The sequence below is a fragment of the Spodoptera frugiperda genome, chromosome 3 (assembly GCF_023101765.2).
Source record: "Spodoptera frugiperda isolate SF20-4 chromosome 3, AGI-APGP_CSIRO_Sfru_2.0, whole genome shotgun sequence".
In the NCBI taxonomy this organism is placed as follows: Eukaryota; Metazoa; Arthropoda; class Insecta; order Lepidoptera; family Noctuidae; genus Spodoptera; species Spodoptera frugiperda.
Window position 1 is genome coordinate 7,213,058 of NC_064214.1, and position 18,485 is coordinate 7,231,542.

At 37.3% G+C, this 18,485-nt stretch overlaps 3 protein-coding genes and 1 pseudogene across 6 annotated transcripts in view; all 4 read right to left on the minus strand.

Moving 5' to 3' along the window:
• Positions 1–18,485, minus strand: part of LOC118274145 (ATP-dependent Clp protease ATP-binding subunit clpX-like, mitochondrial) — a 298,109-nt gene that overhangs the window by 146,744 nt on the left and 132,880 nt on the right. The gene's annotated exons all lie outside the window — the stretch shown is intronic.
• On the minus strand, positions 6,319–14,409 carry LOC118273800 (cytochrome P450 6B2). 3 transcript variants are annotated; one of them, XM_035590918.2, is made up of 2 exons: positions 12,872–14,409; positions 6,319–7,366 (listed from the first exon to the last, which is right to left on the minus strand). In XM_035590918.2, exons 1-2 carry the CDS (start codon positions 14,229–14,231, stop codon positions 7,167–7,169), a joined length of 1,560 nt encoding a protein of 519 aa, XP_035446811.2. In that variant the 5' UTR covers positions 14,232–14,409; the 3' UTR covers positions 6,319–7,166. The 3 variants fall into 3 exon arrangements, with proteins under 3 accessions (XP_035446811.2, XP_035446810.2, XP_035446809.2); XM_035590917.2 differs by lacking the exon at positions 12,872–14,409 and adding an exon at positions 11,136–12,675; XM_035590916.2 differs by lacking the exon at positions 12,872–14,409 and adding an exon at positions 9,007–11,033.
• LOC126912811 (cytochrome P450 6B2-like) lies at positions 14,570–16,010 on the minus strand (annotated as a pseudogene). Its single transcript, XR_007707457.1, has one exon. The product of XR_007707457.1 is annotated as a cytochrome P450 6B2-like (transcript).
• Positions 16,721–18,313, minus strand: LOC118274311 (cytochrome P450 6B2-like). The gene has a single exon (XM_035591773.2). The coding sequence runs from the start codon at positions 18,311–18,313 to the stop codon at positions 16,937–16,939; it is 1,377 nt and encodes a 458-aa protein (XP_035447666.2). The 3' UTR covers positions 16,721–16,936.

The window sequence follows — 18,485 nt, forward strand, 5'->3', positions numbered from 1 at the left end:
GGCCGGCAACTTTATGTTCCTCCGCTGGACTAAGTTGGCCTAAGAATCTGTGTGTCTTGTGGACTTTTCCAGTAATAGATGGCCCCGGATTTGCTTAACCTTTTCAAGTTTTAATCAGAAGATTCTATAATGTGAGGAAATATAGAAGATTTATGTTAAACCAAAGTTTTGAGGAAAGGGTAGGAAGTGCTGATTTTGTTAGCTTCGGTGCAATGGAAGTTAATTCTAAAAAATAATAGCTAGTATTACCCTTTATGTCTTTACAAATAGGCACACGCCGCACATATCATGTGCATCCCTCCCTTTTATTTTTCATTCCCAAAATTACATTTCTAGACTTTAAGAAAACAATACTTAAGGTAAGAAATACAAGAATTCAACAGGCAGGTAACAAAACTAAGACATAATTTCAAAAACAATACAAAGTTTATCGTTTATAACAAAAGGATATAATAATACATTTCTTGGAAAGCAATCACCTGATACTTAATAGCACACATTCGCATTTCCCCACATGTCGCGAGCCAGCGTCGGTTACACCGCTCGATGCCCGGGCCACACAATGGCCACCTTCCCTCTCACTCCGCTAATTCTTTACCACCGGAAGGATTCAGAACTTTTATTGTAGTAAACCCATTTGTTGGGGACGCACTTATTTTTCTCAATAGACGAGTATTTTCACAAGGATTTTCCGTTTAGGATCCTGTTGAGTGGTTTCTGTTACGCGTTTAACAATATGTATCTGTTTTGTTACTATTTTTGGATCGGATTTTATAAATAGCTGTTGTTGGTCAGTGTCGTGTTTGATTTTGTATTTTGTACAAATAAGTATAGAAGGTTTTCTGTAGAACAATACTTTACGATCTATTTTGATATCTGCTACAAATTTCTGCGTTATGTACACTGCTCCAGTTTTCGTTGATAATCAAGATTCACACAGCACATAAACCCGTAGACGGCTCGGACACGAACCGGCCCGATGAGCTAGTATTCAGTAAACATCCGGCATTCCGGCAATTTTTCCGTGAGCCGTTACGGGGTTCGTACGGATTTATTTTACGATAGCAATAATCATAACAGAGGCACATGGAGAACAAAAATATATTGTTTGTAATAATACAGTGGGCAAGTTTAAGTATGCCGGCCGCCTAACAATTTCTTTGTGGAACTCGCTGAGAAATTTAATCTTCCTTTGCTTTAGCTATCTGTGAAGTTACCGAGTATTTTATACCGAAGAATGTTTTATTTTTGTCTAGATAGTTTTGTTGGTAGTTTATTTTTAGAAGTTTAAATAAGTTAAAAACTCATATAGCAGTGGAAAGTTGTTCAATCTTTCTGAAGAAAATAAAATGTAATTTCTTGGCTGCTATGTTCAATCATCCAGGCTGAGAGCCTCTCATGCTCGGCTTACAATACTAGAAAAACAGCCGGTGTGTACCGTATTTGCTCCACTCGGACAATTTTCTTGTCGACAAGTTTTCGAATAAAAATATACACGGTTTCAGAAGTCCAATCCACTGGCAAGTTAGAATCGATGCAAGTGCTTTAGTACGAGTATGTTTTCAGAAAGTTGCCGCTAAAATGTGAGTGGATTTTGCTCGGGGTTTTATTAGTTTGTGAAAGGGTTTTCTAAAATAGTTTAGTGAGGATTGCTATTGGATGATTGTTTAATGTCTAATCAAAAATAGTACGCTGGTTTAGTGCCAATAATTTATTACTTAATGAATCAAAAACTAAATGCATTAAATTCACAACACCAAATGTTAGACATGTGAAAACCAGCGTGCTAATCAAGGGCGAGGAGTTGGACCCTGTAGATTCAACTGTCTTTTTAGGTATAACTCTGGACGCTAAGCTACAGTGGGCTCCACACGTAGATAAGTTGTCGAAAAGACTCAGCTCTGCAGCATATGCCGTTAAAAAAATTAGAAATTTGACCGATGTAAATACAGCGCGATTAGTATACTTTAGTTATTTTCATAGTATCATGTCATATGGTATCCTCCTGTGGAAATGCTGCTGACATTCAGTCTGTCTTTGTGCTGCAGAAAAGAGCCATTCGATCAATTTATAATCTTAGTCCGAGGCACTCTCTTAGGGAACTATTTAAAGAAATTAATATATTGACTGTTCCTTCTCAATACATTTATGAAAATGTAGTGTATGCTCACAAAAACATTAATTTATTCAAAAAGTATTGTGATATACATAATATAAACACTAGAAGTAAAAACAAATATATTGTTCCCACTACTAGACTTAAGAAAATAAGTGGTTCGTTCAGATGTCAATGCATACGCTTTTACAATAAAATTCCCAGCGATATTCAAAGTTTGAGCCTGAATAAATTTAAAAATGTTATTAAAGAAAAACTGTATAGTAAAGCTTTTTATAAAATTAAAGACTACTTAGATGATAGTCAGGCTTGGGAGTGAGCCGCTATAATGTCCACACAGGTCATGTTGACATGTTTGTAACACAAGTTACATTTTTATACAATTTGACATGATATACATTAATATCATTCGATATTTTTTTGTTTTCACATATTATTTTTAAAATTGTTAGTTTGAGGACCGTGCGAGAGTTTGCCTAGTCATTTCACTTGTAGTTAATTATATTCTGACAGTGTGAGCATTGGTGTGGCCTACCCAAATGTTCTTTTGGTAGGTATTGTTCGTCGTATCATTCAGCAACAGCCGTCAGCTGAGCTCATTGTAAACTGACACATGCGTGCTGCCATCTGAACAGGTCCGCTCAAACTGCTGTGGTTCTTTCCTCAAAAGACCACTACAGAATAAACTTGCACGGTTCTCCGACATCTTTAATTGATTTTGTCTGGACTTTAAAAGAGACTATGACCTCTGAGTTTGTTTCGGCATTTCTTCTCAGAGTAGTCGGATAGGAAATGCCGGCCTCATCTAGCTATTTGAAATATTGACGTGTAAAAGTGTTATTTTATAATCTATTTACAGAAATAAATATCATTTATCATTTATCATTTAATGAAAAATTCCGAGTTTTTAGACACATATGTACATGAGTCGTTGATGTCAGTTTATCGTTAGATTAAAATCTTTAAAGTATATCTATGGCTTGTTTTAGTGGTGATTTTTGTAAGTAAATAGATATTAATGTCTATTATAATTGCAATGATAGGAAAAGCTGTCAATTCAATTTAATTTGGTTTTTGTTTGTGTTTGCTGTGCTTTTCACCACTATAGTGATACGATTTGGCTTATGAATTGTCTTAATATGATGGTAAGAATACTTACTACTTTACCAATCTCAATCTATTGTAATACTCGTATATGTATATCTAAAATGCTTACAGGTGCTGCCACCTCCCCCATCAAACATTAAGCCTGGCTACACTCAATTCTTTGTCAGTTAAGTAATGGATTATTTTATTTATTCATTTTATTTTCAGCCGTGATCGTCCCACTGCAGGGCAAAGGCCTCCCTACCCTCCGTCCAGAGCAGAGCTTTCTACGGTCAATCCTTAACGTAGGTGTTAATTTCTTCCATTTCCTTCTGGGCCTTTTTTTTTTGAGAGGGGAAAAATCATCTAATGACTTTTCTCGCCTTGGGCGAGGCGAAAGGGAGTGTCAGACTCTTACTGACTAAAAACCACCCCGTTCCTACTCCTGCCTTTCGAGTTACGGAGCCCCGGTAAACCCGCTAGGTAGTCCGCAGCTCCGGATCAGGCATCAGCCCTGCTGGGCCCCATCTGTGGTGGTCTGATGGCTCTTTGAGGCGCGCGCGGAACGCGACGCGCCGCACGCACGGGTCTGGTTCTGTTCGGGCGGTGAGCTACCCTTGCTCGCCGTACTAGCAATAATAGTACTAGCAATGGGTATTTAGGCATCACAATACATGTATTGTGATGCCTAAATAACCATTGCTAGTACTACTGCAATAACCAATTACCTATGTTAAAAAAGTCAGTGTTTAAGTGAAAATAAAAACATATTTGCAGAATTTAAACAGAAAAGAAAATCTCCTAAATTGGTCTTCACCTAATCTAACACTGATTCACTAAGGAATCGAAGCAACAACACCATCACACAATTATTACAAGAAATACGCCATAGCCTCATTAATAAAATGTCTCACACACATCACAGTGGTACCAGGAAGGCTCCCACTAAGTAACCTCGTGTGCTACTTTGTGAACAAATGGAGAAGAATGGAAAGTTGTCAGGTGGGCATCGTTGGCAGGCGGCTCACGCTTCAAATCCCGCGCCATTCAATCTAGCGGGCATTAAGTGGGAATGTGTTACGTGAACTATCTTCGATGGAGCCACGGAGGCTGGGGGTGATTGTGATATTCATTTGTTATATTAATGTTTGTGAGGCTGCTATGTATTGGAATTATATCTTATACACCATCTTATAACTTTGCCTAGTAAATAGGTTTTAATTATTTTAGAAGTGTATTGTAGAATGGGCAAACATCTAGATAAATATAATCGCAAATAGCTAATGTATTTATATCCAAGATAATTTGCATAGTATAAATGTAGCGCCTGCCATATAATTATAGCAAAGACGACGCGGCGTATCATCAACCACATAGTTAGTTGATGCTATGGCTATCTTAGAAGGCGCAACAAGACATAGCCATAGATACTAAATACTGAAGTCAATAATTACTTGACAATCTAAAATATGTACTATTTATTTCAAAGGTACAAACAAAGACAATACATAACTACTGTCAACAAGTTCAAAGAATAATATAATTATGCATAGACATTAATTATTCTGTAATCGGCTTACTCGACGTAATTGTTTAACAATGAACTCGACTAATTTCAAGCCATGTTAGGGGTCATGTTCATGAGCAGCATTCCATTTCAATGCTTGAAACTAGTCGAGTTCCTCGTCAAACAGTTACGTGAGTAAGCCGATAACATAATAATTAATTTACTACGTCTCACGAAAGTTATAATAAAAATTCATAGACATTGTTATATTAATACCCTTTGATCAAATCGCTCGTTCCCTAGCCCCTCCCTTCAAGGTCGAGTGCTACGTATAATTAATTACAACGCTCCTGCTGACCCCCAAGGAAGCCACCGGCTCTATTTATCATTGCGCTCATAAATAGTAATAGAGTTATTCTCGTGTTTCTGTTTATAGGACCAATGTTTAAGGTAACTGTGATGGATCGGAAGTATGTACGTGGGCTACTGAACCGACCAATGGTTAGAGATGTGGCTTGGTTAAGAACTATATAATTTATGGTCAAATACTCAAACGTCACTCAATTTTAAGACGCTACAAATTCTTTATAAAAGACAGAGATAGAACGATATTTAAGTAAAATTTAAATTTGAGTAGCGTTTCAGTATAAGGGCGTTAGTATAATACTAGCTACTGTGTCTGTACTATGATAATCTTTATTTCCTTACCTGCATAGTAAATCCCTTTTTTATGTTATAAGCCGGTAAAAGGGCAGACGGATCCTCTCATGTTAAGCAAGCGGCGCCGCCCATGGACACCCGAAACATCAGAGGCGTTACAAGTGCGTTGCCGGGGGCGTTACCTTTGGGGGTTAAGAATTAAAGGGTTGTTAAGAAATCGGGGATTAAAAAAATTGGAAAGGGGGTAATATCGCCTCCGGTAACCTCACTCACATAATGAAATACAACGCAAGCCTTGTTTCACGTCGGTTTTCTGTGAGGCCGTGGTCCAGAGCCGGCCCATACGTGCCGAAGCATGGCTCTATCCTATCCTAGGTTACTATCCTAGTAAACCTGTAGTAATTGAATTCTACTCTTCGTAAATATTAAAGCGCTAAATTCTTATATCCAATCTACACTAAACAAAGTCGCTTAGTACCCATCAATCTGCCTATACCGCCGTGCCTTTCAGCAGTGGAACCATCTGAGCGGATATCATTATGCTAATGCTGCTCAATAACAAAAAACATCGAGGCAGAATACTCTCTAAATAATAAAACTGATATCGATGTCTCTCTCGATATTCAGTTGTTTCGTTTCATTCATCTCTCCCGAGAATTCAGGCTCCGACATTATCTAAAAGAAATTATTCTAATACGAAACGTATTTCTTTTTATGGATCTAGGCCACATTTTATCCAAGATTTTGCCTTCCTACCATATTCTAAGGGGATTCTAATGTTTGTATGTACATATATATTATATGTATATAAAGATTGAACATAACAGCATTGGATACTAAAATATTTCTATATAATACGATCGTTGGAAAACTACTTCGAGTATATTGTGTATTGTTCTTCTTTATACGTTATCTTTAAGAGAAAAGATAAAGGAAACACTCAAAGCTTTGTATATAAAACGTATAATCGATATGATAATAATTAATACTAGTAAAACACTTGTGTTCTAAAGTATAATAGGTCAATCACAAATAAGAAACTAATCGCAGTACTCAGAGTCAATTAATGGTTACTTAAGTACTTAACAATTGTTTTCTATAGAAAATCGTTACTAAGGAATAGTTTAAGTAATCATTAAATGTCTCTAAGATGGCATTTTACTAAATCACACAAAAATACAACATTATAGACAGTGTCACAATTCGTATCTCCCTATTTGCAATAAGTACCAATTAAAATTAAATCTTACATATTTACCTCAATAATAACCAGCTGGAAATTACTACAGTACAAGTGTTGAGGTAAACAATTAAAATAATAAAACAGTCATATACGATTAAAATAATAATTGAGCTGCTTGATAATTATAAAAAGCGTTTATGGTGTTTGTGACAAAACAAATAATATAGCGTTACACTAAACTTAAGCCATTTCGATTTGAGTTAAATACTTTAGTTCTAGCTCAGTCGTTTTAATAACCATGGATTTGTTCACGTGTATCAATCTCTCCAGGTAACTAAACTGTATATAAAATAAAAGGTTAATTTTAATTTTCTTTTTTTAAAACATTGCACCACACTAAAATTTTCTCCTGTGTCGTGGGTGCGTTTTCAAACATATAATTTCAAATGCACATTATACCCATACGCGAAACAATGAATCACACAAAGAGTTGTTCTGTGCGGGAATCTAATACACGTTGCAAGGCAGCCATTTGCCCAGCCACTATGCAGTTAATATAGGTATATACAAGACTCGTGAACAAATCCATCGTATTCAGCCAACTGTCTACGAATTTAGCTATCCTTAGCGAACACCCTACTCTCCCATCCCTCCCTTTCAATAAACTTAATCCTGATTCCTCCCACTGGATGAGTGATGAAGGATTGAGCCTTGAACTTCAGCTTCGTCGGCATACCATCAGCTAACTCCAGGCGGTACTTCTTCAGCATCGTGATCAGACCAGCCAACATCTGCATCTTCGCAAACCTCATACCTGAGAACAAAAAGGGTATATGAATGATTTGGTAAAAGGCATATAAAAAAAGGCGAATGTTGCTAAATTGTAAGAGACATTTTAAGTCTCCTACAATTACATGAAGGTAAAAAATTGAGAAACAGTTTCTGTTAACAAATAGGAAAATAAAATTTCTGGAAAGAGTTAACTATTCTTCTCCTTACATTGAGAGCTGAGAAGAGCAGCTCGTTATATTATGGCATTAAGATTCACTGGAAACCAACATGGGAATTATGTGATTTTCTCAGTATAATATAAGTCTATATATTTATAAGTCTCATTTACTTAAAATATTATCAGTTTTTATGATCACAATTTTCAATGATTATTTAATGTCACAAGCACGATAATAATCGAGGTCGCTATCCCACATGACAAAAACCTCGTGAAAGTTGAGAAGGATAAACAAATAAAATATCTTGACTGGGCTCACGAGGTTGTCCACATAAGGAATGTGTATTCGGCTAACATTGTGTCGATAGTCGTGTTGGTCGATGGGTTGATCCCTAAAAGTCTCGACATCTATCATTGGACGTTAAGCGGATGGATCAAGAGCCTGTTACAGAAGGCAGTTCACTTGAAAACGGCACGCACTGTGATGATGTTTCTGTCTCTGGAGCCCTAACCACAACTAACTTAGACCGTGCTAACTAACTGTGGTATGTTACTGGTCGGCTCCTATTTTTATATTATTCCTTTCCATAAATAAATATATGGAATGTTATTAAATCCTGTGTCTTTTGTACACTTCAGTCCATCATATCTTATCTATTGACAACACAATGTATTTTTAGCACTACCTCTGCAGTGTCGTTATCTACATTTATGTTTTTCAATGTTCACAAACGATTTCCTTTCATAAAACAATATCACTAATTAATTAATCCTAAGTTCTATTTATACACACACAATTTCATAATGAGTTGCAATACTTTCAAGTCATATGTTTAAAAATAGAAATATATTCATTGCTAAAAATATAATAACAATAAAATGTTTGATAGTAACTAGATAACGCGTGGATTAAGATAATCAATATGATAACAAAATAGTTCAGTAACCTTAGTACGAGTTTGCTTAATGTTGAACGAAAATGAAACGAAAGCGCATTCGGCGCTGTGATTGGCTGGTACGAATGAACCAACCAATCAGAGAGCCGAACGGGATCTTGTCTTCATTGCGTTAAACGTAAAACAAACTCGTACTAAGGGAACAGGTGATTCATCATACGAATGTTGCTGCGCAAAAGAAACCTTTTGAATTCGTAAACAACTAAGTTGAGGATGCGGATCCATCTCAGACATGTTGCAACATGTCCAAATTACATAAAAGGTAACCTGTAATATCTATTAAAAAGGTGATTTATTCAGAAGTTCAAAATCTACAAATAATGACTCGGTCATGGTCACGGTAGTTGACCGCGATGATTTGACCTTGACAACTCGTATCATTGTGACTGTTACACCTACACATGTTTTGAATAAGGAAAACGAATAAATTAACACAAAGATGCTTATACAGCACATCATTCTTTTCTTTTAAGAAATCAATTCACATGTTCGATCGGATTTTCAAGTTTTATAATAACTTTGTAACATAAGAAATTCTTTATAACGTACCTATGCACACTCTTGGTCCTTCTCCAAATGGTAGATATACATACGGATTGATATTCTTCTTCTCCTCACCCAGAAACCGTTCTGGACGGAATACCTCAGGTTCTGGGTAGAATTTTGGGTTATGGTGAAGATGGTATACAGGTAATTGTACACTCAAGCCTTTGTCCAACTTTGTTCCATCAGGCATTGTGTAGTCCTCCATCAACTCCCGTGGAATTACACTAAGCACTGGATACACCCGGAATGTCTCGTCTATGACAGCGTCCAAGTATGGCAGCTCCGACACACAATCGTAATTTATCTTATTATCATGACGAGCTAAATACGAATCTATTTCTTTAAATACTTTGTTCTGAACATCTTCATGTTTTGCAATTTCATATAAAGTGTAACTTAGAGCAGTAGTTGATGTTTTAAAACCAGCAGCAAAGAAAACATAGCACTGAGCTATAAGTAAGTCATCGCTGGCTTCCAATACCACTTTTTCATTTTCACCAGTTTTCATATTCCTGATGCTGTCTCCCACTATATGATGCTTTTGTTTCCAACCCATTATGAGATCTACAAAATCATTTCTCTCAGAAGGTTTGTTATCCCGCTGGTCCATCACAGAAGTGATCAATTTATGTAGAAAATCCATTTGAGTGCTTGGCATTTTGAAACCTAGAGCATAATAGATTTCAGGCCACAGAGACCGCAGCATAGCCTGGTAAATCACACTTTTCTTTGGTTTCGAAGAACGAATTATCCTTCTAAATGGATTATCATCCTCTCCTTCTGTCATAGTTTTTGTATCTATACCAAAAGCACAGGCTCCAATACAGTCCATAGTGAACCTAGTAGTCATCGGCATCACATCGTGCTCCTTGGAGATTTTTATTTCTCTGTCTATCATAGCTTCGTATTCGTGACAACATTTTTCTATAAGATGGAACATGTTCCTCATCTTTGCTGATGTGAATAGAGGAGTCATGTTTTGCCGGATAACTCTCCAATTATCACCAAATGTACCAAAAAGGTTCAAGCCACCGGGTTCTTTGTGATTATACTCTGATAACGCTCTTCCATGAAAGTAATAAAAGTCCTTGGTCACGATCAACTTGATAATTTCTGGATCTTTAGGAATCAGGACGGGTTTCGTACCGTTGAAAGCTCCAACGTACTTCTCATCAGGGAACTGCTTGCAGATGTCGTCGATTATTTCTCCATTGAACTTCTTATCGAGATACGTATCCGTAAAATTTCCCAATAAAAACGTTGGCTTAGCATATCGTACGTTCCTTGCTTTCCAGTAATTATGTTTACGCGAAACGACATAGTAAAAGAGGAATATGAGCACTAGTACCACTAGTATGAGGTACAGAAAAATCATATTGATTCTGTGCGCGACTCGCGTTGACTAATCGTCCTTATGCTCAGACACACGGAGCAGTACATTGACTGTGGTCTCTATCTATACAAACGTACATTTTTGTATGTACGCTTTTTTATACTTTGCGCGTAAAATGACCGGCGATGACACATTATCAAGATAACAACGTTTATGTAAGCAAGTACTAATATGTTTGTAGTATAAATAGTAACAGTGATTCCCCGTATGTCTATAATTGTAAAAATTACTATGATGAAGGTTTTTTGTCTATATGGACTTTGAGATTTTTCTACTGCTTGTAAATTATAGTTGGAATTTTGTTGCTAAGTAACTCTATTGTCTTGAATCAATGTTGTCTGTATATTATCTAACGTCATCGTACTCTTTTTGTAGAGGGGGCCCGATACGGTGATAATTACGTTGTTACTAATATTAAATAAGTACAAAATGCTACAAGATAATTCATTGTTTGGATTAAATAAAAATAACACTCTACCATTAGCATTAACAAGGTCATATGTGTGTTACTATGCACACTGCGTACTCGTTGATTAAAAAGGTAAATATCGGCGCTATGCAAACAGAACCGGTTTTATGTTACAACAACAATACGTCCCAAAACAAGTCGTGATAACTCAAAACTATATTATATTTATATGATTATGCCTCATACAACAAAGATGCCTAGTTTCTCGCACTGTATTTATTGATTAACTTCGTGTAATAAATGTGTTTTTAATTTTATATTTCAACTCACCGATACATGTCCTTGGTCCTTCTCCAAACGGCAGGTACACATACGGGTTTATATTCCGCTTCTCCTCACCCAAGAACCTTTCTGGACGGAACACCTCAGGTTCTGGGTAATTCTCCGGATTATGGTGCAAGTAGTACACAGGTAAATGTACACGTAAACCTTTAGTTAACTTTGCGCCATCAGGCATTGTGTAGTCCTCCATCAGCTCTCGTGGGATCATCCCAAGGACTGGGTAGAAACGTAGAGTTTCATCTATAACTGCATCCAAGTATGGAAGCTCCGTAACACAGTCGTAGTTCAGTTTGTTATTGTGGCGAGCTAAATATGCGTCGACTTCATTCAGCACTTTCTTCTGCATTTCTTCATGTTTCGCCAGTTCGTACAGAGTATAGCCCAAAGTAGTCGATGACGTCTCAAACCCAGCCGCGAAGAAAACAAAACATTGAGCAACTAGTAAGTCATCGTTTGCTTCTAATGTCACTTTCTTATGTTCTCCAGTTTTCATATTCTTGATACTATCTCCCACTATCTGATGGCTCTGCTTCCAACTCATTACGAGATCTACGAAATCATGTCTTCCAGAAGGTTTATATTCACGTTTTGACATCACAGAAGTAATTAGGTTGTTAAAGAATTCCAACTGCTTTTTCAATAGTCGTCCTCCAAACAAGTAAAACAACGACGGCCACATCGCACGAATTATTCTTATATAAACTAAATATGTCGGGGGCTCTACAAATGCTGCAATTTTTTTAAACGGATTTTCTTCTATTCCTTCTGCCATAGTATTTGTGTCGACACCAAACGCACAGGCTCCAATACATTCCATGGTATATCTTGATGTCATACTTCTAACTTCTAACTCATTTGAAATTTTAATTTCACGATCCAACATTTCTTCGAAAATATATGAGCATTTATCGATGAGATGGAACATGTTCTTCATCTTTGCTGATGAGAACAGTGGAGTCATGTTCTGACGGAGTACTCTCCAGTTGTCCCCGTACGTTGCGAAGAGATTTAATGCAGCAGGCTCCAAGTGGTTGTATTTAGATAACTCTCTTCCATTAAAGTAGTAAAAATCTTTGGTCACAATCAATTTAATGATTTCTGGGTCCTTGGGTATAAGTACAGGTTCCGTGCCAAAGAATGCTCCAATGTATTTTGCTTCTGGAAATTCATTGCAACGATCCTGGATATTTTCTCCGAAGGATTTCTTCCGAAGAAACAAGTCACCATAATTTCCCAATAAGAATGTGGGTTTAGCGTGGGGAACATTTCTGAGTTTCCAGTAATCATATTTACGTGTGATTACGTAGTAGATGAGAATTAGTAGTGTGACGAATAAATACAGAAACATCGTGTTGTTTCCCTAGACGGTCTCAGTTGACTGACTGGCGAGCGCTGTTTGTTATTATATTTGAGTACGTCGCGTCGGTGAATCGATGTAAACTAGTTTTATGACGCGCTTCAAGTGGGAGTGACTACTTTAGTTGTTATCGCGGAACAGCTGTTGTCCAAGTATCGAAGATAAAGTATTAATCTTTAACATTACTGTTATAAGTGACTTGCATAAAATATTAATAACATGTTTGTGAGCGTTCATTATTTATGTTACAATCTAAGGTAAACCAAATATTGAATGCTCAAGAGAACGATATCAGTAAATAATAATGCATACCTATTTGTACACCACAGAGAGATAATAGTGATAATGTAAAACAATAAATACTCACCAATACAAGTTCTCGGTCCCTCTCCAAACGGCATATATGTGTAAGGAATGATGTTTTGTTTCTGATCACCAAGAAATCTTTCAGGACGGAACACCTCAGGGTCAGGGAAATATTCAGGATTATGATGTAGATAGTACGTTGGGATATGTATGCGAAGACCTTTCTCTAACTTCACACCACCAGGCAGGGTGTAGTCTTCCATCAGCTCCCGTGGTATTACACCGAGAATAGGATGGATACGAAGAGTCTCATCAATAACAGCCTCCAAGTACGGCATTTCCATGATACACTCATATTTCAGTTTGTTCTTGTTGCGTTCTAAATAAGCATCAACTTCTTGCAGCACTTTCTCTTGAATATCTTTATTCTTGGCTAGTTCAAACAGTGTATAACTTAATGTGGTGGCCGATGTTCCAAATCCGGCAGCAAAGAACACAAAACACTGAGCCACTAACAAATCATCATTAACCTCTAACATTAGCTTTTTCACTTCACCAGTTTTAGGGTTTTTCAAACTATCACCCGTAATGTGATGACTTTCTTTCCAACCCATTACCAAATCAATGAAATCATTGCGTCCAGAAGATTTGTATCCCCGCTGAGTCATAACAGTAGTAACCAGATTGTGAAAAAAGTCAACAACCTTTGCTCCTATATTTAACCTCAGTCCATAAAAGATTGATGGCCAGACATCGTGAACAACTCTAAGGAAGCAAGCTATTGCTGGTGGTTCTGCAAATGACGCAATTTTTCTAAACGGATTCTCGTCCTTTTCTTCTGTCAAAGTCTTCGTATCAACGCCAAAGGCACAGGCTCCAATGCATTCCATGGTGAATCTTGAATTTAACGACTTGACTTCTACTACATTTGATATTTTAGTTTCTCGGTCTAATACTGCTTCGAGTGTATGTGAACACTTCTCGATGAGATGGAACATATTCTTCATCTTAGCTGAAGAGAACAGAGGCGTGAGGTTCTGACGCAGTACTCTCCAAGTGTCGCCGTAAGTGGCAAACACATTCACGGCAATGGGCTCTTTGTCATTGTGTTCTGATAAATCTCGGCCACTGAAGTAGTTGAAGTCCTTGGTCACAATAAGTTTGATAATTTCTGGATCCTTAGGGATGAGTGCGGGTTCTGTGCCGAAGTATGCTCCAACAAATTTCTCGTTCGGGAATTTATTACAAATACTTTGGAGTGTCTGTCCAAATGCATCTTTCTGTAAGATCAAGTCTCCATAGTTGCCCAATAAGAACGTTGGTTTGATGTGCGGTACGTTTTTCTTTTCCCAGTAACTATATTTCCGCGTGACGACATAGTACAGGAGTACTAGTAATATTATTGTTAGATATAAAAACATCGCGTTGTGCCAGTACCGCGTGTGTCGACTGTGCGCTACGCGTGGGTGTGTCGGACTACACTGTTAGCGTATGCTTCAATGTATAATATATATTATGTGATAAATCTCCCAATCTTTTGATTTTGGGCAACGTCATGTTTATCAACACTTTTAGTTACATAATATGCTGTATATTTTTTTTATCGTTACAAAGATATTTACTATGATAAAGAATATATTTATTTATATGCAAGTACAAGCAGCAATGTCATTGGATACATTCAATACTCAACCCAATGTAACGCAAAACTGAGTTTATTTTGTTTAAAAAAAAATGGCCTTGCGCAACGATAAATATTTTACTTACCAATACAAAGACGAGGTCCTTCTCCAAACGGCATGTAGGTGTAGGGGATGATATTCTTCTTTTCCTCACCCAGGAATCTCTCTGGACGGAACACCTCAGGTTCTGGATAATATTCTGGATTGTGGTGCAAGTAGAACACAGGCAAGTGCACACGTAGGCCTTTGTCTAACTTTGTGCCATCAGGCATGGTGTAGTCCTCCATCAGCTCTCGTGGGATCATCCCAAGGACTGGGTAGAAACGCAGAGTTTCATCTATGACTGCATCCAAGTATGGAAGCTCCGTAACACAGTCGTAGTTCAGTTTGTTATTGTGGCGAGCTAAATATGCGTCGACTTCATTCAATACTTTCTTCTGCATTTCTTCATGTTTCGCCAGTTCGTACAGAGTATAGCCCAAAGTTGTCGACGACGTCTCAAACCCAGCCGCGAAGAAAACAAAACATTGAGCAACTAATAAGTCATCGTTTGCTTCTAATGTCACTTTCTTATGTTCTCCAGTTTTCATATTCTTGATACTATCTCCCACTATCTGATGGCTCTGCTTCCAACTCATTACGAGATCTACGAAATCATGTCTTCCAGAAGGTTTATATTCACGTTTTGACATCACAGAAGTAATAAATTGTTAAAGAATTCCAACTGCTTCTTTAACAATCGTCCACCGAACAAATAAAATATCGATGGCCACAACGAACGTACTAGTCTCATCAAAACTAAATGTAGCGGAAAATCTATTATTTTTCCAATTTTACTGAAAGGGTTTTCCCCTGTGTCTTCGACCATAGTATTTGTGTCGACACCAAACGCACAGGCTCCGATACACTCCATCGTATATCTTGATGTCAGACTTCTAACTTCTAACTCGTTTGAAATTTTAGTTTCCCGATCGAGCATTTCTTCATATTTGTAGGAACATTTATCAATAAGATGGAACATGTTCTTCATCTTTGCTGATGAGAACAGTGGAGTCATGTTCTGACGGAGTACTCTCCAGTTGTCCCCATGGGTTCCGAAGAGGTTCAAAGCGGCGGGTTCTTTGTGATTGTGTTCGGATAGCTCGCGTCCACTGAAGTAGTAGAAGTCTTTCGTCACAATTAACTTTATGATTTCTGGATCTTTGGGTATAAGAACAGGCTCCGTTCCATAGAATGCCCCAACGTATTTCTCTTCAGGAAATGCATTACAATAGTCTTGGATTGTTTCCCCTATATTTTTCTTCAGAAGGATCATGTCACCGTAATTTCCCAGCAGGAACTTGGGCTTGGTGTGTGGAACATTTTTGAATTGCCAATAGTTATATTTTCGCGTAATTATGTAGTAGATGAGAATCAGTAGCGTTATTGAAAGATATAGAAACATCGTTTTATTTTGTTGAACAAAGCGGCAATGCTTGCTGTTGAACGCAGTATCAAAATAACTTAATACTTTAATAGTTGATACCATTTGCACGTTTATATACCAATTGTTATCTGGGAATACTTTTTAGGTATATTTGACTCAGATACCGTACTCAGAGGTGACTCCTGATGATTAAATAGGTACAACATTTTATTTTTACACATGAAAGAGTCTTGTTTTACGAATCGGTCAGCTAGGTTGGATTGATGCCACTGCCTCACAAAAAACCGGCGTGAAACAACGCCTGCACTGTAATTTTCTTTTTTTTACATTTAATTTTCACTATAATGCCCAATCCTCAAATTAACCTAAGACCGGGAACGCACCAGTGACTCCTCTTGTATTGCGGGTATTTATAAGCGGTGCCGCGCACCGATCACTTATCATCAGATGATTCGTATACTCATTTGCCACCCTACCCTACAACAAACTTAAAACCATATTATCTACATCAATTTAACTTTTTTTAGTATTTTAGCCTATAATATAAAGTAAACAAAATCTTTTCCAACAGTTATGGCCAAAGTTTTAATTGTCATTGTCAAGAAAAGAAAAAAAAATTCAAAGCCACAAACAAAATACGAGCAACTAAACCAATTTTACGAAATATATTTCCAAAAGTTTTTGTTGTAGTTTTGATGACATTAATGCCATTTTTTATCATTTCACCTTCACCATATTAATATTTGTAACGAGTGACCATACTCATGATATTAAAAAAAATTACTTGTCCCAGAGAATAAAGGGAAGGCCAGTGACATCTTTACAAAGTGTGGAACTGACAGCTACCGGCACTTGACCTTGTATTTATTGATTTTTATTTATTTTCGTATTACAGGACCATTGGTTCACAGGATATCGATTGTCCAGTGTTCAAACGACACAAAATGTTAAGAGTGGACGACTGAACGGATAAATATCTAATCAGTATGAGTTTTTAATTAAGTTTACTTTAGATGAATTAACAAAATAACTTACCCATGCAAGTTCTCGGTCCTTCTCCAAAAGGCAGGTACGTGTATGGATTAACCTTTTGCTTTTCTTCTCCTAAAAATCTTTCTGGACGGAATTCTTCAGGGTCCGGAAAATACATCGGATTGTGATGCAAATAATAGACTGGAATGTGAACACGCATCCCTTTTTCAATAACTAAACCATCAGGTAGTGTATAGTTCTCCATTGTTTCTCGAAATATCACTCCAAGAACAGGGTACAAACGTTGAACTTCATCAACAGCAGCCCAAAGGTACGGAAACTCATTCACACATTCATAACAAAGTCTATTCTCATACTGCTCCATATAAGCGTCTACTTCTGCCAATACTCTATTCTGAATTTCTTTATTCTTTGCCAACTCGTAGAGAGTATAACTGAGAATAGTTGCCGATGTTTCAAATCCAGCATTGAAGAAAACAAAACACTGAGCCACCAGTAAATCATCATCAGCCTTCAAGGACACTCTGTGTCGTCCACCGGTCTTTATATACGTAATACTGTCACCATCTATAGTTTGCTTTAACTTCCAACTTAGTATGAGATCCAAAAAGTCGTTCCTCCCCGAAGGCTTGTTTTGTCTCTGATTCATGACAGAAGTGATCAAATTTTTGAAGAAATCCATTTGTTTTGACATTAACTGAAGTCCTAATCCATAGAAGATTGATGGCCAAACATTGCGGACTCCTCGTATGAAGGCAGCATATTTTGTTGGACTCGTTAGAGCCGCTATCTTGCTGAACGGATTGTCTTGCATCTCTCCCGTCATGGTGTTAGCATCTACACCAAACACACAAGCTCCAATGCATTCAATCGTATACCTCGCTGTCACCAACCTAGTCTCCAGCTCATTGGACACGCTGGTCTCACGATCGAGCATTGCTTCAAATACGTGTGAACATTTCTCAATGAGATAAAACATATTTCTCATTTTCCTGGACGAAAAAAGTAGGGTCATGTTCTGACGCAGGACCCGCCAATTGTCTCCATACGTGGAGAAGATGTTCAGCGCAGCTGGTTCCTTGTGGCTGTGTTCTGATAGCTCTCGTCCATTGAAGTAGTAAAAGTCTTTGGCTACGATGAGCTTGATGATATCAGGATCCAAAGGGATGAATACTGGTTCGGTGCTGTAGAAAGCGCCGATATACTTCTCATTGGGTAACTGTTTGCAGATGCCTTGCACGCCTTCTGCAAAATTCTTCTTTTGGAAAATAATGTCGCCGTAGTTTCCGACGAGGATGGTAGGTTTGACGTGAGGCACTTTTCTCCTTTTCCAGTAGCCATATTTCCGCGTAGATATAAAGTAAAACAAGAGGATTATCGACACCATAAGTAATATAAACATAGTGATCGTACGTGAGATTAAATTTAACTATACTAAGTGCATAGCTAAGAACTAATTGTTTTTTTTTATTTCCAGGCAATAAACTGCGACAGTGTATCTAATTAATATTAATGAGCCGTTGTATTCATTATATATGTGATTGATTACATTCAGTTATTTGCAGTCACTTAAT

Coding starts and splice junctions, on each gene's coding strand:
- LOC118273800 (XM_035590916.2), bottom strand. CDS start 10,378: ATGATTTTTCTGTACCTCATACTAGTGGTACTAGTGCTCATATTCCTC. Junction 7,367..9,006: donor AGGACCAAGAGTGTGCATAG/GTACGTTATAAA, acceptor TTTTGTTCTCAG/GTATGAGGTTTGCGAAGATG.
- LOC118274311 (XM_035591773.2), bottom strand. CDS start 18,313: ATGTTTATATTACTTATGGTGTCGATAATCCTCTTGTTTTACTTTATA.